Here is a 21,929-nt window from a genome sequence, read left to right on the forward strand (position 1 = left end):
GGGAGAATAAAATCATATGTTGCTACAACGCCAGGTTGTCATCTCTCATTCTTCCATTGCTTTTAATTCTTTCAAGGACAACCCTAATAATGAAGAAGTCATATTTTGATGATTTATCTTTTAAGTTATAACATATGCACATATAAAAATGACATATTTAGACCTATTTTTCAGAAATCTCTCTTTTCCAGCAGCGGCTCCCATCTCCTAATTTTATGGATGGAAATCTAAGTGTGGCTCTCATAATTGTCCATGGATCCATGGAATAAGTGGCAGGATAAAATCAGTCAGTCTGGCACTGGTACATTCCAAACCAATGTAAGGAAAATTCTTTTTCCACCTCCCCACCCCGCAAAATGAAAATAAATTGCTCATTGCAACATAATGTCACCAACACCAAAAACTTAGCAATGTTCAAAAAGTGATTGGGCATCTATATGGAGGACAATAATATCTAAAGTTGTAATAGACACTGCTAACAAATTTTGGAAGAGATATTAAATTTCATCTCAAGCCAATCTCCAGCTATGAGGAATTATTGTTTACTATGTGCTATGGTAATACAAATAACAGTTCTGCTCTTGGATCAGGAACCCATTGCACTGTGGGCTGTACTGAAAGTGAGATGGTCCCTTCCCACAAAAGCTTACAATCCAAGTATAAAACGAGATAACAGAGAGAGGAGAACCAGAAAACAATGAGAAAATTGGTTAGCAGGATAGGCAGTGGGTCTCGGCACAAGAGCAGCCTACTCACGGCTGGGCTGCATGTAGGCACCATAGCAAAAGTGTGTCGTATAGAGAGATTTTAATTAGATAATGAAGCATAGGGAGCTTTTCCCAAGCATGAGTGCAGCATGGGAGAAAGCATGAATGTGCTTGTTTAAAAATTTAACAAGTGAGCAGTGGAGGCTGGCAACATGGGCTGATCAGAGTTGGGAGTCAATGCCCCCCTTCTCCCCCCTTTTAGTTTCCCCACAGAACCCAGATTCAGACATGGGAAGAATAAACCTTGTTGGCCTGGTCGGAGCCAGACGGGGGCATTTCTTAATAGTTCCCCCCCTCACCGCACTGTTCCCTAAAGGACCCTTGGGGTATTCTCTGAATTTTACCTTATTTTTGCTATTGTTTCATTTCCTGTTTGTCTGTCCCATCCCTCCCACCCTCCCCCCACCAATGGCCTGCCTCCAAGAGCCTCCTCTGATTTAACTCCTTGCTGTCAGGTTGGATAATATCAAAATTCTCCATGTATGGCCAAAGCAATGAGCTATGATGATGTTTTTTGCAGTAGCATTCTGAATGGATAAGAGCAGGACAAGATTACATTTGTTTAGGTGAAAGAAAAAGATATTGAAGTAGTCGAGATAGATATGAAGAGGACTAGACCAGAGTTTGAACTGTGTGGATGGATAGGAAAGACTATATCAGAGATGTTATACAGAATCTTCCAGAAGTAGATGTAAGTTTAGATGTGAGGACCTAGAGAGGTCTGAGTCAGTTTACGAGTGACAGGCAGGATGGTCTTGAAATCTTATCCTTCCTCTTGGCTTCTGTTACTCTGTCCTCTCCTGGTCCTCCTCCTACCTCTATAATTTCTCCTTCAAGCATGTTCTTTGGAGAATCATCCTCCTCCAACTTTCTATGGGGGGGTGTGCACTGGGCTCTGTCCTAGGTCCCCTTCTCTTCTCCTTCTACACCTTATCCACAGGCACTGCCTTTTGCTTTTGTCAGTGGGTGCTCCTCTCCACTCCCTCTCCTCCCCATGCAAGCATAATCTCACCCTCAAACACAAAAATTCAACTACCATCTCCATGCTGGAGTAGAGAGGTACTACCAGAGGTACTCTACTCCAGATCTGTCTTCTCCTGTTCAAACTAAAATCTCATCTCTTCCCTCTGACATCTTCTTGTGGATGGCCACACTCAGAGACATGATGTACTGAACTAGATGAACCATGGGTCTGATCCATGGGTCTGGCAATTCCTACATTCCTGGGTTCCAAATTCTGTCCGACCGTGGAGGAAACTCGTATCTAAATCCAAACTTGGTAGCTCAGATGTGACAGTGATGGGCATTGCATAAAAACCTAAATAAAACACAGCTGAATAGTCTGTGCCTGTCTCTAGTTGGAAAATATAATCATTTTAGGACACAATGCAATTGTAAACTTTGGTTCTATTTGATTTGGTGTTATCACATATTTTATTGTATAAAATGGATGGTATTCCGGGTCACGGTGGAAATCATACCATTTTTGACTAGCTCCCCTAAGGCAGGTTAGCTGGATTTATTCCCCAAATAAGAAGTTGCTTATAGCAGCATGACAAAATGCTGCTCCACCACTGAAGAAACTCATCTCTTTAAAAACCTATTTCATGAAAAAAATGACAGGAAATAGGCTTCTTAGTGTGCAAAAGGAAGAGAAAACCTCAGTACCTGAAGGTTCCTTAAGCAATGTTGTCCCCCAGCGTATTCGGATTTGTAATGTTTATTTTTTCCTAAAACATGGCTTTATTAATTTAATAAATAGCAAAATCTACATTCTAGTTAATTCTGGAAGATACAGTGAATGACAATATTGGCATCAGTGTACTGTAATGAAAGAAACATCATTCCTAACAATTTCTACAGTTAACATGAATGCAGTGCAGCAGCCTGTCATAGATCAAAGATCAACCTTCATCCCTCACCCTCCAGAATAGAGACTCTCTTATCACAAGTCCATAACATTACAGAACATTGCCTCTTACTGTTCATATTTAAATCCAGAAACAATCATCCCTTCTGATATGGACAGGAATATCCAATATACTTGCTATTTTCACCTCCCCAGTGTAAATCAAAGATACAGACAGCATATTCACCCTTTAATGAAACTGCTTTACGCACGTATGTCACACACCTCAGATTAATCCACTCCGCAAAACAGTCTAGGATTATCACTTAAGCACGAACAACATGGGGAAATTAAAACCATACACACACAAACATACTTAAAAAAAAAATAAAGTGTATATCTCCATTTCATCCATGGTGTTTTTTATTTCAACTACAATTTCAGAAATTTTGAAATCATTGACAAATTAATCCCGATACATTATATATAGAATATAGAGTATTAATTTGCTGTCAATTTGCTGATTTCAAAATTTCTGAAATTATAGTTCATATAAAAACACCACACTTGAATGGCTGGCATGGAGATATACATTTTATTTTTTAAGTTAGCAGTGTGTTGAGAGGTACTGGTCACTGGATGGATCACAAACCTCATTGAGATTGGTGGGTATGAATATATCCTTAAATTAACAGAACAGTAAGGATAAATTAACCACAAGCCCACATCTAAGACGAAAGTGGTATGTGACCCTACCCAGGAGTTTGGACTTAAGGGGCGTTGAGTATTGTTTGGCTAAGGTGGGTGTGTGCATGTGCATGCATGCGTGTGTGGACAAGAAAAACACACAGAATCAGAAAGTAATACAGAGCAGCTGAAAGCACAGCGTATGACCCTGGAAGAAGTCTAGGGAAAGGTGTTTTGGGATCAGGGGTGCAGGTTGAATAATCTGTTTCCTGGTATTTGAGATCTTCTGTGTTCAGAGGCAGAGGATGTTTGTACATTCTTCATAAACAAACAACTACACCAAATAAATATCTGACCACCAACAATTTCTCTTTCTAACTGGAACAAACTACTAGATCCCAGATTTTTACTTAGCCATTTAGGTCAAAAGAGAGAGAACATTATAATGCGATATTTTAGTATATTTGTGTAAGTTGTGTGGACAGTAAGTATATTATTTATACATATTTGTTTCAGTGAGTGGGTATTTTAAATGAAAGATAATTCCCACCCCACCCTCCCCCCAGTGCTTCACATTACCGGGGCATTTTGGGCAAGACAAGTGTAGGACATCGAATTCAGAAAGGACCTCTTGGGTCACTGAGTGCAGTACTTCTTCGTGTGGGATGTCTTTCTTTGGCTGTTGCTAAAGAAATACAAAGTACAGTAATAGTACTCTATATTTGCACCCTATTTTAAGTGTGTAAAAGCCTTTCTATTTCGAAGTTACAAGAGAAATGAAAAACATGAAATAATTTGTGAAATGGGCAAAGTGGCTAGTTTTTACCTTGTAACTTAAAATAAATATCATGAAATGACCTCAACCTGAGGAAAAATTCAATTCCATTCTAACCGTAATTACACAAACAAAAAACAAAAAAACTAAAACCCCACCACAACACGGATGAAAAGCTCTATATGAACTTCAGCTTATAGAACAGCATCAAAAAAGGGCTTTTAATGGAAGTGTGTTTACAATTCTATCTCAGTAATATAGTAATCTTATCAGACTTAATTTCCATTTATTGAAAATGGATGCCAAGGAAAAGTTTAAATACTTCTTGTCAATAGCAAGTCAAAATCATGTGGCAATTTTCTATTACAATTACATGTTTTGTTTTGTTTTAATTGTTAAACATTTCTTAACTATTGGCAAATTCCCTGAAAACCACACTTTTATTAGGTCTGAAATAATGCTCTGTTTACATGTGACAACTTCTCAGTGTCATCATGGGAGCTGAATTCACAACAGCAGAGACTTGTCCAATAGTGTAGGTCTGAGAAGATAATTTTGTCATACATGTGTTCAGGGCCTGTAAAGTAGTGTGACAGTTGTTCACTCTAGACAAACCTCACACAAGACCAGGGGAGGAAAGCAAAAACAATTTTCCCTGGAGACAGGGGCTGAAGCCAGCCCTCTTTACTGCCTAGCTAGCGGTATCAAAACGGGAGGAAGTGCCTTCTGGCTGGAGGGGGCGGAAATGAAGGATAGTGCTTCTAAGCTGGGCTAAAGTGACGCTTTTTGGCCTGAAGCAAAGCAAATCTGAGGGCTCAGCTGAGTATCCAAACTTTGGTAGATGGCTTGGACCAAACTTTTTGTTATCTTCTTGTTCCTTTTTAAAGAAAGGCAAGCTCCAGGAAGGGGCTTTATTTTGATCCATGCTCATACAGAGAACGTGGATTAAAAGCCACATTTAATTCAAACACTTAGGGTTTCCTAATACATCTTTAGTAAAATCAAGAACATTTGTCAGGTGTTTTAGTATAAGATGTTAACTTTTGGGTATTTTCTTCTTGTTATTTAGTAAAGAAAAGCGTAACAGTCAAGTTATATATGCAGGAATATCTACCCTAAACATTAACCTACTCACTCTTGTCTTCACCATAACATTCTGCCGTTTGCTGCTCCTGCAATTAGCAGAACTGGGCCTAAGTGAGTCCTAGACAAAAAAAATCTGAAGATGTGTAGCCACTGCTCCACTTGTTCAAAGTGCTGAGTGACTGAATTCTGGGAAACTCTGTATGCTGCAGTATAACATATACATTTTAAACAATAATTTGTACATAAACGCAATATTTGAAAATTAACATAACAATCTGGACAAGACAGAGGGGGTGATGATTGTGGGAAGCAACCAGATTATTCATCTGCGATTTGTCCATCTTTTAATGTTTGCAGCTTGAGGGTTTTGTTAGTCTCTGAGTAAGAACGTACCTGTGTCCACACCCTGCACACTATTGTAATAATCTTTGTACAAAGTATGGCTTTTGAAGTATCATTTGAAAACCTCATAATTCGTTGGTCAATATTGTCCTGATAAAACGTACATGGCAACATTGCATTTGAAGTTATAAGATACCACTGCATGGTCTTCTTAACACATGTTCTAAACTCAGGTTGGCGAATAGGTCTGTCTCAAACAAAGGAATGTGTGTTCTGCTTAATTTGCATTTAAGCACTAAACAGAATCATCAAGCAGAAAGGGAAACAAAAGAAGCTCCAATTTGTGAGGAAAAAGCAGCAGGGAACATCCTTTCCTATAGACATTCTGACTCCTGAATCTCAGCAGGGAATGTTTCCCAAGTGGCCAACTGACAGTATCAAAAGGAGGGATAAAAAACCCAATGCACCTCTCCCTCTTTCTATTGCTATCCTTCAATTCATGCACCAGAAGGGACAAATGAAGCAGCCACTGAACTGGAGAAGGGATTCTGACCTAACAAGTTTGATCAGTAACAGATTGCTGAAAGCATGTGGTGAGAAAAACTTTGATTTGAATTTAACATAGATTGTTAAATTAGGCACCAGATCGGTTTTATCATTATTTTTCCTATAATCATTTCTGACTTAAAAGTACTCACTTAAAATCTTGCTCTTTGTGGTTAATAAACTTCTTTTATTAAAAAAGATTTTTTTTTATCTAATCCAGCGTTTAAACTGAAGTGTCTGTGAAACTCCATTTGGGGTAACAAGGTGTGTGCATATTATTTCCATGAAAGAAATATGGACTTAATATGAATTTATATTGTCCAGGAGAGGGCTGGGCAACACAAGACATACTTTTCTGGGGGGACTAGCAGTATGTTGGGGTCACCCTGAAGTATAACCTTGGCTTAAGAGCCAAGGTGTGGCTGGTTGGCTGCAGCACACACGCACACACACACACACACACACACACAGCTGGGAGTGACTTGCACAGCAACTTGAGGCAGTTTGTGAGCAGTCTAGGCTGGAGGCTACAGAAGCAAAGCATTGTAACTCGAACCCCAGGTTAGACAGCTGGGGCGACACAGCTACTCAGGAGGCTGGATTGTACCCTGGGTATGTCAGTCAGATACGCTGATCAAATAGAAACAACTACCAAGATAGATATTCATCTGAACCTGGTCCTGGAATTTGAATGTCTCTTTGTTACCTCCAAATTGGATTACAGCAACTGCAGCGGCCTATACTTGAAAACAGAGGTGGTGCCGAATACAACTACGAAGATTTTTTAAGTGCAGTATCGTAGCATAAACACACAGCACCAGTGCACGCTGGCTGCAAACAGCCTTCCAGATGGAGCTTAAACTATCAGTTTTGACTTATAACGTTTTGAATGTCCTTAGTGCCCATCTATATTGAGGGCTTGCCTCCCCTCTCTGAGTTGGTATTAGCAGAAACACTAAAGTTGGGTTTCAGAGGAGCAGCCGTGTTAGTCTGTATCCGCAAAAAGAAAAGGAGGACTTGTGGCGCCTTAGAGACTAACCCATTGATTTGAGCGTGAGCTTTCGTGGGCTGCAGCGGGACTCTTTGGTGAAGGAGCTGGTGGCAGAGCGTTCTCCCCAAAGGCCCCTTGACTTTGCAAGTCACTGTGCTGAAATAAACGAAATGTATCGTCCCTTCAGGACATGCAGCTACATCCAACCTTTCGATCAGGCAACTGCAGATATGGCTGTGAGCTGGATAGCTTTTGGAAATTTGATTTGATTAATAACATTTTTTGTTGCCTAGTAGTTGTATGTATTGCTGTGGGATTTTATTTTAATTTATTTTTGCAGCTTGCCTGTAAATCATTGCAATGCCACATAGTGGCCTCATCTTGTATCTCTCTACGAAGAAGTGCAGTGGCATAAGGACATGGACTAGAGAAACATGAAGACCATACAAAGTTTACAGATTCTCTGAGTAAGATACAGAATGGGGTCCCATCTGTTATGTTGTTGAAACAGTTAAATAAAAGTATTTCACTGAAATCTATGACTTCCAGCTGCAGTACCAGTAGCAGAAAACAAAAGTTCTTCATTTTAGCATTAAATCCCTGCTACAGTAAAAGACCTGAGTAAATTGATACATTTTGCACTGCATTTCAAATGTCACAAAAGCCAGGCTTTGGCAGATTGCGGTGAGTCAAGGAAAACAGGACCATGAGCCAATAACACTGTGTCCCCATAACTGGAGTTTAACTTTTGGATAGAAGCTGGTTTCAGTTTTTTGTCAAAATTTCACTTGGACCAACATTTTCCAGCTAGCTCTACTCTTAGTATAGACAGAAGCAGCTTGCCACTTAAAGCACAACTGCTGTGACTGTCTCAGAGACATCTGGATACCAATGTAGGGTCCTTCTACTTCATATCTAATCACCAACAACTTGGAGCAATCAATAAGCAAAAATAGACCTCCAATCCCAGGTCTTATGTACTTACATCCAGTTGATTTTACTGATGAGAGCAGCTATAGTCTACAGTAATTAATGTTGTATTTCTATAAACACACTGGTAATGGTTAGTTGATTTTTTTTTTTTAAATTCTCCCCTTGATTCATTTTTGGTAGAATAATAAATAAATTAAAACAGTAAAATATCTTACACATCAGTTTCCTTAATTTTGTATAGAATCAATATGAAAACGGATAAGTTAAGTAAACAGAGCTCCATAAGACACAATATGACAAAAGTGAACTGTTCTGAAGTTGAGTTATTTTATGGAGAAGAGATTTAAGAGAGTCTCAGGAAATCAAAAGATAGGAAAAAATGTTGAAAACCTGGACAATACCCAATCCCGCTGAACAATCTGAAAGGCAACTAGATTCCTTTGTAAAGGTTGAGGGAAGGAAACTTGAAGGGATATTTCCTGCTCCCATTTTTGCAATCATATTTCTGCTCCAATCCCCTCTACATCCACAACATCAGCCTTCTCCACTGTACCATGCCTAGCCTATAGAAAATTTTCTTCTACTGGATTGTATATGGAAATCGAAATACAGAAAGTCAGAGTCCTGCAGCTAACCTGTAACTCATTTTTCTGCTTTTAATCTATTCTTCCTTTCTAAAGGCTTCAATTCCCTGTCTTCTCACTCCAGGGGTGAAAGTAACTTAAAGGAAATACCGGTATGCTGGAGTCCTCAGAAGGGGGCGTGACCTCAACCGGAAGAGGCGGGGCCTTTAATACCCAGGCTGAGAGCCCCGGGTTCTTTAAATCACCCCTGGGCCCTAGACATCGCCAACTGAGTCCCAGGGGCTCCCGGCTGCCGCCGCTACCCCAGGGCTCAGGCAGAGATTTAAAAGGCCTAGGGCTCCGCTGCACTAGCAGCGGCTGGGAGCCCCTGATCCTTTAAATCACCCCCGGAGCCCTGCCGCTGTGACCCCAAGGCTCCGGCAGCCGGGCTTGGGAGGCAATTTAAAGGGCTCAGGGCTCTGGCCGCTGCAGGGAGCCCCAGACCCTTTAAATCGCCAGCCTGGGAAACTGGTCCGGTCCGGCATGCCGCACCGGCTCTTGCCGGTATGCCGGACCAGACCGGACCAGCTTACTTTCAACCTCAAACCCTTCATCTTCTTCCTTCTTCTCCCACTTAATATCTACTGATCACCTTACTTTTCCAACCTTTCAATTTCCTTGTGAATGAAATGGTCCGTAGCTTTTCTGCTCTTAAGAAAATTATCATGATCTTCATCTTTTTGATTTCGAGGTTTACATCCTGGCTGCATATTGTGCAAAGGTGTACATTTCTGCCAAGCTAGCAAGTCTGGTAGTTAATTTAACTGCAGCATAAAAGCATTGTGTATGTTATCTTTTCTTTAATATGAATATGAATTAAGTTACCAATATCATATCAGAACATTCGCTGTTTACTTTGCCCGTATGTGTGTTAATAGATAGAAGAATAAAGTATCCCATTTTTAAATAACATATCCATTCTTATATTAAGTATTACATGTGAACAAATAATAGTTATTCTATTATTTTATTATTGGGCACTTCACCTCTCATTTTAACTTAACCCCCATCTATGCAACTTCCATTTTCAAATCAACGTGAAAGTTTAGAGTCTGATGCACTCGAAATTGCAGATAAACTAAAATCTAGGATCAAGCATACATTTGCAATGAAGTATCACCCTCCCACCCCCGTATTATTGCAATCTAAAAATTTAAACATTGTGTGTGTGGGTGGGGAGGGGTGGGGAACACACATATTACTTACTTGCTTTGTTTTTCCATGCTGGCTACCCTGAGACTTTCCCAACGAGAATTAAGCAGATTCATTTGTTCTTGGATTTCATTTTCTTCATCATCTGAAAGCTTACCAACTGTTATAAGTTGACTCCCCACTTGCAAAACATTACCAACACGTCCCTGGTGAGCTGTTAATTCCATCATAAAGCCCTGAAAAAGAAAAGAAAAGTAAATCTTAACTAAGATTACAAGGAGGAGCGATACTTTGTAGAAATATCTTCAATTCCACATATTTTTTTTTAAAAAAGTATTAAGTTGGTTTAAACATTTATTTTAACATTGGGACCCAATGTAAAAATAAATATATTCATCTTCTGTGTAAGAAGCAAAGTCTCCAGTGCTAAATTTAAAGCCTCTAAAACCAAATGGAAAAGGAAAGAACAGGGACTGGCAATAGCACCAGTGAAAATTGTATGATTCTTATGATTCTTAATGTACCATTCAAATAGATGAACAATAATTAATAGATGAAGTGTTTGCACTGGTTTCTCAGTCTCTGTGGTTCACATATACCTCGTGGGTGTGAAACTGCTCTTTGACTTCTTCTACATCACTGGATATATCTCCTTGTGCTTGTAATGCATCTTCAGTAGAGAGAAGCCATGTGAGTACTTCTTCTAAAGCAGTTTGGTAGCTGTCCAGGTCCACTTCTACCTCCATCAGTGAGCTGCCAAATGACCTGTCTTCAGGAGTGTCCAAATACTGATCAAAAATAAAAAATAAGAATTTTGGCATTGAGCAGATGCTAATTGCACAAACAGCTACATTAAATGAATAATAGAATGCCAACCTCTTAATTTTATAGAGCAATCCTCTATTTTACAGAAGAATTTTGATAAATGGAGGATCTGGGCCAATGTAAAGGCAACTATTTGAATTCAGTAAAGTAATGACTATGAAAAAAATAGGATAAATTCAGAAACAAAGAAAATGAATATTTTGTCCTAGAGCTCATGTTTTTCTACATTTAGAATAGTTATTACGCATGATATCAAAAGTTAAAGGTACACAAATGGTGTATTCTTCGGTAAGTATATTAAATAATTTTCTTCATTTCTACTTCGTACCACCTGTCATTCAAGCACTTTTCTCTTTAGAATGACAGAAATATATTTAATTTCTAAAGCATCTTGCATAACTACACCATCCTAAATGCTTTACATAGCAGTGAACTACATGTTGGTACCGTATCACCAGCATGCAGACAAACTGAGGCAAATGCAATATTAAACACTTTAAAATATTTTTTAAATATATGCAATGGTGGATTAGACTAATCTGCAGAGTATCATTTATCAAAGATCACATTATAAAGTTCACACAAGGTTGCAAGTCACCAGAAAAAAAAAATCCAGGAAAAAGTATCCACAATTATTATTATCCACTTCCCCTCCCCCCCGCCCCGAGGGCCACCCACACATCTGCTTGCAGTCAAGTGCCATTTACAAGCAAATACTTCATGCCACCATGCTGCAGGTTAGAGAGAGAGTGAACAGTAACAAGCAACATTAAGTAGCCATTGTCCCTTTCACCCACTCCATCGGAGAAACTGTTATGAGACCGAGGTAAGAAATAAGGGGCTTCTTAAGATGGTTTCACCCTGCTAATTAGTGAACAAGTTGTAAAGAAGGAAAAAAGTAAATCTGATTGCAAGTTAGGAGAATAATGATTTGTTTTCATCTTGCTTTTATCATGAAGGATCCCAAGGGTGTTTTAAAAACGGATGGAGTACTATATAGTAATCACTTCGACTGACATGCAGACAGCTACGGCAGCAATAAGAGACAGGAACTGCTTAAACTGTGCACAGTGGTTTAGGATTGAAAGTGAAGGCTTTCTTATCCAATTGAAATTAAAGGGGGAATTTAAAGTAGGCAGAATGTAATTATTCAGATTGAAATTTGGCAGCTCCACCCTCATAAATAGTGCCAAAGGATCTTCACAGAAAACAAGTGGTTAATGTAACTTTGGCATTATATCCTAGCCCCAAAAGACAGCACCAGTAATAAGCTGCCAATATTGTATGAAGAGGACCCACAAACATTTTCCTCATTAATGTGTGAAAACCCTATGTCTCAGAGGCATGTGCACAGCAAGAAAGCAGAGGCAAACAACTGATTTATGAGACAGTATTTTGTTGAAGGTGGGAAAGAAACTAAAGAGGAAAGAGGTAACAAGTAAGTATCCAAACAATTTCAGCTACCAACTAGCCCTGATAGTGCTTAGCTTATACATATCAAGATATCACATCCCAAGCTGAAATGATGCAGGAAGGTAAGAATATTAATCTTTGTTTGCAGTAATAAGTTCTCTCTTTTCATAGAGATTCACCATCATCATTATATCAGCAGTTACTCTCCTCCTCTTTCTGTGAAACTGTGGTATATTCCCATCTCACCTGTGAAGCATTAGAGAAATATATCAAATTCTAGCAAAATGGAGGCGAGAAACTAAGGTTATCATATTTGCAGCACCAGAGATCTGTGGTCAAAGGGTTAGTTACAACATACTGGACAAGTTTCCTATCTGACAACTCTTCCCTCCGTAGATCCAAAATGAATTATTTTCTGATCTGTGTTAAAAGGGCAGAATTTAAAAACACTTTGTCAACTCCTACTCCACTGAAAGGATATTTTTGAAAGCAAAGTGCTCCTAGTCATTTTGATCAAACTTCCTCATTCTCTCAGTTTCTCATGAAACAGTAAATATTGACTTTGATTTCAGAGTCAATAGGTGATCTGCATATAGTACAGTCAAAGCAAAATGACTCCAAAAAAAAAAAGCTCCACCCACACATGCAACCCAAAAGATAACTGGTCACACTTGAACCACATTCAGAACTCAACATAAAGAGGAGGAAGACGATGAGCAGGTAATTGGCATGTGGGGGACCACAACAGTCACCCTGACCCCAGGGAGCTGAAAAGTGTGGCGTAGGGCAGACTGTATTGGAATTGTGAGCTATCACTGTAAGAACTGAGGCGGGCGGGAAGAGGAAAGCAGTTCTGGTCCTTCTTGCAGGCTAGGAGAAGCTTTGCAGAGAACTGTGCAAGCATCAGTCATTTAACACAGAAATGGCCTACAGTAAGGTAAGACAAAGTGTGCCTCTTTTAGGGAGTAGCCTGCTTTGTGTCTCTGTTTTTGGGTTCTTGCACACGATCATTCTGAATTCTTAGAAACAAAGTAGTGTTACATTGGAAACTTCCAACAAGAACATTCAATATTTTTATCTAACTTCTGTGTGTAACATAACACAAACCAGCTAGTGGTTCAATCAGGGCCACAGAGGGGACAAGACAGTCTCACTTCCTGCATTGGCTGACCATGAAAGGAGGAAGATTTCTCATGCACAGTGGAAAGAACCTAGATGTCTTCTTCCCTGCTGGCCCAAGCAGATGTCCCACCCTAGCAAGTAAGGTGGACATGTGTGATTTTTGTGCACATAATTTTCCTTCAGAATTTAGCCAGAAACAGATTGGGAAGGGCTGAAATGCTGCATATATGGCTATTTGTCCCCTGACTAGCTGGCCCCAAAAGTATCAGGAAGTTCTAAAGATCTCATAGAAAAGTCTGCTTTCATGAGACTTCCAACTCATTTTTTCCAGACTCAGGAAGAGTTTTTTAACATTTTGGAAAGCATCCCAATTTTTCAGTTGTTCTCCAAAGGGAACCCAGATTATAAACCCTTTGAGTTTCACTCATCCCAACTAGATACGTTTAAAAAAAAATCCCCAAAAGTAATGCTGTAAAAAGGACTCACATTTAAGGACTTGGAATATGAAGAGAGGAAAGGAAAAAAAAAAAAGAGGAGAAAAAAAAAAGAAGGCCTTTACATTCTGTCAAGATTAGAAGACCCTCAATGACTATGAACGTTTAAATTAAAGTTTTAGGAGAAAGAATGCAAGACCTGTGACCTTCAGACACTTAGAAAATCAGGCAGGCTTGGTAGCGGTTTCAATTGATTCACAGAGCTTAAAGATGGAAAGGATAGTCGCACCTGCTTTGAGCTTCTGCTTAAAATATTTTGCACTTCTCCCCAACTATTGTAGGATACATGATCCCAAAGTAAAAAAATAAAGAACAGACTCATGTCAGTAAGCACTGCACAGTATTTTACAGAGTTCATAAGCAGAATTTCTGACTTTCAAAAATAATTTTATCCCTAAACACTGAGGGCCCAATTCCACCCCCCTCACTCACATTGCATCGGTTCTTCCTCTCTACAAGCAGTCTCTTTGGGAAGACTGTGCTACTCATCATAAGGGTGGCAGAACTGAACTCCGCTTAAATTCAAAGAAATCTACTTGTAGCGAACTTATCTTTATAATGAAATAAAATAGAAGTCTCCTTATTTTTGCCCCAATACATTTCAATGAAAAATTGCAATTCCATCCAATAAAGTTAGATGTAGAACAAAAAAAGAAAATGGACTTCACTATATAAAAGTCCTACTCTACAATGGCAGAATTAAATATTTTAATGCATTTTAATGCATGGGCCCAAATCCCAGAAAGGAATCTATATGTTGGAAGGACTCCCATCGAAACCAGTGTGAGACTGAAATCATAAGGGTCAGCTTGTTCATATCCCTTTGCAGGATTAAATATGAACATACACTTTATACAAACACACACACATACACACCTACGCTCAAACTAGGTTGTAGCATCGCATATTATTCAAGTTGCCTTACTCTTTCCAGTATAAAACCCTATTTTCCATGGCTTATAACTTTGCCCAGCTTTAACTGGGTTGAAATATTTCATGCCTGATGTCTGCCTCAAGCTCAGTGTTTCTGAAAAGTTTCAGCCACAGTGGTTTTGCAGTTTCCAAGAACGAGGCTAGTGAAAAGCAGGTTGTTTTGCCTGAGTTAAATTTTTTTGTCAGCCTTTTCTTTGAAAAGCCCTAGTACCCTCACGCTCTGTAGCAAGGACTTTAAATATGGCAGGAGGTGCCTTTGGTTGCTCTGTGAAAACATAACCAAATCTGGCCAAGTTATAAATCTTGGGCGGGGGGAGGGGAGGCTCACAGTTCACATATGTTGAGCAGAGATTTTTATGTAATTAATTTATTTATATTTTAGCATCTTAAATCCCCAGAATATTCCATCCACATTGAAAATGCTCCAGCCCGGGGCTAAGCAGGACTTTCCCTGCCATTGTAGCCTTTGGGCTCCTTCAGACTATGCCAGGTCATAGCACCTGCCTGGAGAGCAAGGAGCCTGCATGAATGAAGAGGGGAAAGAGCTGTACCTATGAAGAAGAAGATTGCAACAAGGAGCCTGGGCAGAAGAGACTGGGCCTGGAAGCTCACAGTGGGAGAGGGAAATTGGGATTGGAAGTGTAGTAGACTCAAACAGGCTGGAAAAGGACATTGGGATTGGGGGCAAAAGAGGGAAATTAAAAGGTTGGTGATTTTGAGTGCTGGACTTTGCAACCTGAATAACGTTCTTTGATGTAGTGTGTGCGTGGTTTTATATATTCCACACACACAAATATTTTATATAGAAATAGTCTCAGCATTGAGGTTTGGTTTTATAAGAAATAGTTGTCTGACCTTCTGTTTATCATCAAGTCTACCCAACCATGAATTTCTTTAGTTAGGTACTGGTTTTATTCACTCTCTAGAAATATTGTTTCGCTTATATTTGTGTATCAGTGTTGACATTTTTAGTCCACTAAATCCTTTATGCTGAATGTAAAACCATTGATATTCAAAATATTCCTGAAGACAGCAATATTTATATTTTCTTCTGTAAATGAAGTAATTTTCCACTCAGTAATTTAAAGCCAGGGCTCCAAAAGGTAATCACTAACATGACCTTGAGCATACAAGAATTAAACCAGCTTTTCTGATTGAACAGAATTATTTTCATCATAAAACCACTGCAAATTTATGATTTTGGTATCGTTAAAAATGTCTCATCTAACCAATGTTATATGCAGTGTTGTTCTAGACATGTCAGTCCCAGGATATTAGAGACACAAGATGAGTAAGGTAATATGTTTTTTTCTGCATCAACTTCTGCTGGTGAAAGCGACAAGCTTTCCAACTACACAAAGCTATTCTTCAGGTCTGGGAAAGGTACTCAGAGTGTCACACCTGTGTACAAGATGGAACAGATAGTTTAGCATAAGCAGTTTGCACATATTCTAAGGTTTCAGAGTAATAGCTGTGTTAAGTCTGTAACCGCAAAAAGAACAGGAGTACTTGTGGCACCTTAGCAACTAACAAATTTATTTGAGCATAAGATTTCATGGACTATATTCCATCCTATGCATCCAATGAAGTGGGCAGTAGCCCACAAAAGCTTAAGCTCAAATAAATTTGTTAGTCTCTAAGGCCTGGTCTACACTAGGAGCTTATGTCAAATTTAGCAGCAAATCGAATTAACCCTACATCCGTCCACACAACAAAGCCATTTTTGTCGACATAAAGGGCTCTTAAAATTGATTTCTGTACTCCTCCCCAATGAAGGGACTAGCGCTGAAATCGACATAGTCTTTTCGAATTAGGGTTAGTGTGGACACAATTAGACGGTATTGGCATCTGAGAGCTATCCCACATTGCACCATTGTGACTGCTCTGGACAGCACTCTGAACTCGGATGCACTGGCCACGTGTACAGGAAAAGCCCTGGGAACTTTTGAATCTCGTTTCCTGTTTGAGCAGGCGAGCTCATCAGCACAGGTAACCATGCAGTCCCAGAATCGAAAAAAAGCTCCAGCATGGACCAAACAGGAGGTACTGGATCCGATTGCTGTATGGGGAGACGAATCCATGCTATCAGAACTACGTTCCGAAAGATGAAATGCCAAAACATTTCAAAAAATCTCCGAGGCCATGATGGACAGAGGCTACAGCAGGGAGGCAACACACTGCCGCGTGAAACTTAAGGAGCTCAGACAAGCGTACCAGAAAACCAAAGAATCAAACGGATGCTCTGGGACAGAGCCCCAGACATGCCACTTCTACACTGAATTCCATGCAATTCTAGGGGGGCCCCTCCACCACTACCCCACCCCTGTCCGTGGACTCCGACGATGGGGTAATCTCCGCCATGCCTGAGGATTTTGCAGATAGGGAAGATGAGGAGGACGACGATGAGCTTGAGGAGAGCACACAGCACACCGTTCTCCCCGACAGCCAGGATCTTTTTATCACCCTGACTGAAATACCCTCTCAACCCAACTAAGCTGGAGAAGGGACCTCTGGTGAGTGTACCTTTTAAAATATAATCCATGTTTTAAAAGCAAGCGTTTTTTAATGATTAATTTGTCTTGAGGACTTGGGATGCATTTGTGGCCAGTACAGCTATTGGAAAATTCTGTTAACGTGTCTGGGGATGGAGCGGAAATCCTCCAGGGACATCTCCATGAAGCACTACTGGAGGTACTATAAAAGCCTTTGCAGAAGGTTTCTGGGGAGAGCAGCCTTACTCCGTCCTCCATGGTAGGACACTTTACCACGCCATGCTAGTAGCAAGTAATCTGGTATCATTGCATGACAAAGCCTGGCAGCGTATGGTCCCGGTGCTTGCTGGCGTTAAAGCAACATTGGTTCATCTCTCTGTGTTATCCTCAGGAGAGTGATATTGTTCATGATAACCTGGTTGAAATAGGGGAATTTAATTAAGGGGACATTCAGTGGTGCCCGTTCCTACAGGGCTGTTTGCCTGTGGCTGAAAAGAAATCCTCCCTGTAGTTAGCCAAGTGGTGGAGGCGGGGAGCATTGGCACTGAGCTGTTCGCGTTTGGCTAGCAGGGCTCTTCCCTGATACCAGCCGGTGCGGGGAGGGGTAAAGTGATCATCCCAGAGAATTGGATGGGGGGAAGGGGTTAGTTTGGTTTCTCCTGCTGAACGCTAACAGGAAAACCGCAGCACTAAATGGCCAACTCAACGGGCTTTGCTTGGTATGGGAAAGGAGGGTGCTGCTGTTATGAAGGTTGCAGAAGCCGAAAGACTATGGCTTACCATGACCACCTGCAAGCCGAATTCTGTTGCCTGGCACTGTGTGTGTGATATCTAACACCAAAGCCGCAGGCACTAAATATAAGATGCAAAATGCAACCTTGTACCGAAATCACATGTGCTATGTAACGTGAATAGTGTTGTGAAAGAGTATAGCCATTGTTCTGTAAAATGTATTTTTTTAAATATTTCACTCCCTTTTTTTCCTCCTGCAGCTGCAAATGTTTCAAGCCTCCCTCCTCCATCCCACAGGCTATCTCAGATAAGGCGGCGAAAAAAAGTACATGTGATGAAATGTTCTCTGAGCTCATGCAGTCGTCTGGCACAGACAGAGCTCAGCAGAATGTGTGGAGGGACACATTAGCACAGTACAGGAAAGCGGCCAATAAATGTGAGAACAGAAGGGAGGATCTACATGAGAGGTGGCGGCAGGAAGATCAGAGGAGGCAAGATGCAACTCTGGGGCTCCTGCAGGATCAAAGGGACATGCTCCGGTGTCTGGTGGAGGTTCAGGAACGACAGCAGGATCACAGACTGCCGCTGCAGCCCCTGCTTAACCACCCTCCCTTCTCCCCAAGTTCCATAGCCTCCTCAGCCAGACGCCCAAGAACGTGGGGGGGAGGTGGGCTCCCGGCACCCAACCACTCCACCCCTGTGGACAGCCCAAGCAACAAAAGGCTGTCATTCAACAAGTTTTGAAGAGGCCTTTTCCTTCCCTCCTACCCTCCTCCCACACCCCACCTGGGCTACCTTGTGAGTTATCTCCCTATTTTTATAATAAATTAATTAAAAATACATGGTTTTTAAATGATAATGACTTTATTTTCTTTGCAAGCAAGCTGTGATCGAAGCGGGTAGGGCGGGTGGCTTACAGGGAATTAGAGTCAACCAAGGGGGTGGGTTTTCATCAAGGAGAAACAAACGGAAGTGTCACACAGTACCCTGGCCAGTCATGAAACTGGTTTTCAAAGCTTCTCTGCTGCGGGTTTTCAAAGCTTCTCTGATGCGCAGCACTTCCTGATGTGCTCTTCTAACTGCCTTGGTGTCTGGCTGTGTGTATTCAGCAGCCAGGTGATTTGCCTCAACTGCCAACCCCGCCATAAGCGTCTCCCCCTTAGTCTCACAGAGATTGTGGAGTACACAGCAAGCAGCAATAACAATGGGAATACTGATTTTGTTGAGGTCTGAGCGAGTCAGTAAACTGCGCCAGTGACCCTTTAAACATCTAAATGCACACTACCACCATTCTGCACTTGCTCAGCCTATAGTTGAACAGCTCCTGACTACTGTCCAGGGTGCCTGTGTACGGCTTCATGAGCCAGGGCATTAAGGGGTAGGCTGGGTCCCCAAGGATAACTATAGGCATTTCAACATCCCCAACAGTTATTTTCTGGTCTGGGAAGTAAATCCCTTCCTGCAGCCATTTAAACAGACCAGAGGTCCTGAAGACACGAGCATCGTGAACCTTTCCCAGCCATCCCATGCTGATGTTGGTGAAACGTCCCTTGTGATCCACCAGTGCTTGCAGCATCACTGAAAAGTACCCCTTGCAGTTTATGTACTGGCTGCCCTGGTGGTCCGGTCCCAAGATAGGGATATGCGTTCCATCTATAGCCCCACCGCAGTTAGTGAATCCCATTGCAGCAAAGCCGTCTAGTATGACCTGCACATTTTCCAGAGTCACTACCTTTGGTAGCAGCAGCTCAATGACTGGGTTGGCTACCTGCATCACAGCAACCCCCACAGTAGATTTGCCCACTCCAAATTGATTCCCGACTGACCGGTAGCTGTCTGGCATTGCAAGCTTCCACAGGGCTATTGCCACTCGCTTCTAAACTGTGAGGGCTGCTCTCATCTTGGTATTCTTGTGCTTCAGGGCAGGGGAAAGCAAGTCACAAAGTTCCATGAAAGTGCCCTTACGCAAGGGAAAGTTTCAGAGCCAGTGGGAATCATCCCAGACCTGCAACATTATGCGGTCCCACCAGTCTGTGCTTGTTTCCCAGGCCCAGAATCGGCGTTCCACAGCATGAGCCTGCCCCATTAACACCATGATCTCCAAATTGCCGGGAACGGCGGTTTTAAAGAAATCTGTGTCCATGTCATCACTCTTGTCACCATGCTGCCGTCGCCTCCTAGCCTGGTTTTTCAGGTTCTGGTTCTGCATAAACTGCACGATAATGTGCAAGGTGTTTACAATGGTCATAACGCTGCAGTGAGCTGAACGGGCTGCATCCTTGCCATGCTATGCTGTCTGCTCGGGCAATCCAGGGAAAACGGTGCAAAATGATTGTGCGCCATTGCTTTCATGGAGGGAGGGTTGACTGACAACATTTACCCATAACCATCCGTAACAAATTTTTGGTCCCATCAGGCACTGGGAGCTCAGCCCAGAATTCCAATGAGCAGCGGGGACTGAGAGATAACTACCCACAGTCCACCACTCGGAATGTCAATGCTTGCCACGGTACTGTGGACGCACACCGCCGAATTAATGTGCTTAGTATGGATGCATGCACTTGACTTTATACAATCTGTTCCCAAAAATCGACTTCTGTAAAATCAGAGTAATTTCGTACTGTATCATAGAATCATAGAATATCAGGGTTGGAAGGGACCTCAGGAGGTCATTTAGTCCAACCCCTTGCTCAAAGCAGGGCCAATCCCAACTAAATCATCCCAGCCAGGGCTTTGTCAAGCCTGACCTTAAAAATACCTAAGGAAGGAGATTCCACCATCTCCCTAGGTAACGCATTCCAGTGTTTCACCACCCTCTTAGTGAAAAAGTTTTTCCTAATATCCAACCCAAACCTCCCCCACTGCAACTTGAGACCATTACTCCTTGTTCTGTCATCAGCTACCACTGAGAACAGTCTAGATACATCCTCTTTGGAACCCCCTTTCTGGTAGTTGAAAGGAGCTATCAAATCCCGCCTTGTTCTTCTCTTCCGCAGACTAAACAATCCCAGTTCCCTCAGCCTCTCCTCATAAGTCATGTGTTCCAGTCCCCTAATCATTTTTGTTGCCCTCCGCTGGACTCTTTGTATGTATCTCTGTATCTCTTTGTATCTCTGTATGTAAGGGAGCAGTATGACTGCTCAGAGCTCCGGTATGAAACTGCAGAAAAACCTGAGTGTCTCTGGATTAAGTTTAGAAGTGTGAGCAACAAGAGTGATGTAGTGGTGGGAGTCTGCTATAGACCACCGGACCGAGGGATGAGGTGGATGAGGCTTTCTACCGGCAACTCGCAGAAGCTACTAGATCACACGCCCTGGTTCTCATGGGCAACCTTAATCTTCCTGATATCTGCTGGGAGAGCACTACAGCGGTGCATAAACAATTCAGGAAGTTTTTGGATAATGTAGGGGACAATTTCCTGGTGCAAGTGCTAGAGGAACCAACTGCAGGGGGGGGGGAGCTTTTCTTGACCTGCTGCTCACAAACCGGAAAGAATTAGTGGGGGAAGCAAAAGTGGATGGGAATCTGGGAGGCAGTGACCATGAGTTAGTTGAGTTCAGGATCCTGACACAGGGAAGAAAGGTAAGCAGCAGAATATGGACCCTAGACTTCAGGAAAGCAGACTTCGACTCCCTCAGGGAACTGATGGATAGGATCCCCCGGGGGACTAACATGAAGGGGAAAGGAGTCCAGGAGAGCTGGCTGTATTTCAAGGAATCCCTATTGAGGTTACAGGGACGAACCATCCCGATGTGTAGAAAGAATAGTAAATATGGCAGGCGACCAGCTTGGCTTAACGGTGAAATCCTTGCGGATCTTAAACATAAAAAAGAAGCTTACAAGAAGTGGAAGATAGGACAACTGACCAGGGAAGAGTATAATATTATTGCTTGGGCATGTAGGAATGAAATCAGGAAGGCCAAATCACACCTGGAGTTGCAGCTAGCAAGAGATATTAAGAGTAACAAGAAGGGTTTCTTCAGGTATGTTGGCAACAAGAAGAAAGCCAAGGAAAGCGTGGGCCCCTTACTGAATGAGGGAGGCAACCTAGTGACAGAGGATGTGGAAAAAGCTAATGTACTCAATGCTTTTTTTGCCTCTGTCTTCACGAACAAGGTCAGCTCCCAGACTGCTGCGCTGGGCAACACAGCATGAGGAGTAGGTGGC

General features: G+C 41.7%; 1 protein-coding gene across 11 annotated transcripts in view; it reads right to left on the reverse strand.

The window, feature by feature from the left end:
* The window catches only part of DMD (dystrophin), a 2,122,534-nt gene that overhangs the window by 1,307,761 nt on the left and 792,844 nt on the right, over positions 1–21,929 (reverse strand). For all 11 annotated transcript variants that reach the window (XM_075132091.1, XM_048863664.2, XM_048863629.2 and 8 more), the window contains 2 exons: positions 10,351–10,539; positions 9,806–9,987 (listed from right to left, as the gene is read on the reverse strand). In XM_075132091.1, the coding sequence (XP_074988192.1) occupies positions 9,806–9,987; positions 10,351–10,539 (371 nt within the window). The remainder of the gene's footprint in view (positions 1–9,805; positions 9,988–10,350; positions 10,540–21,929) is intronic.

Source organism: Caretta caretta, chromosome 1 (genome assembly GCF_965140235.1).
Source record: "Caretta caretta isolate rCarCar2 chromosome 1, rCarCar1.hap1, whole genome shotgun sequence".
NCBI lineage: Eukaryota > Metazoa > Chordata > Testudines > Cheloniidae > Caretta > Caretta caretta.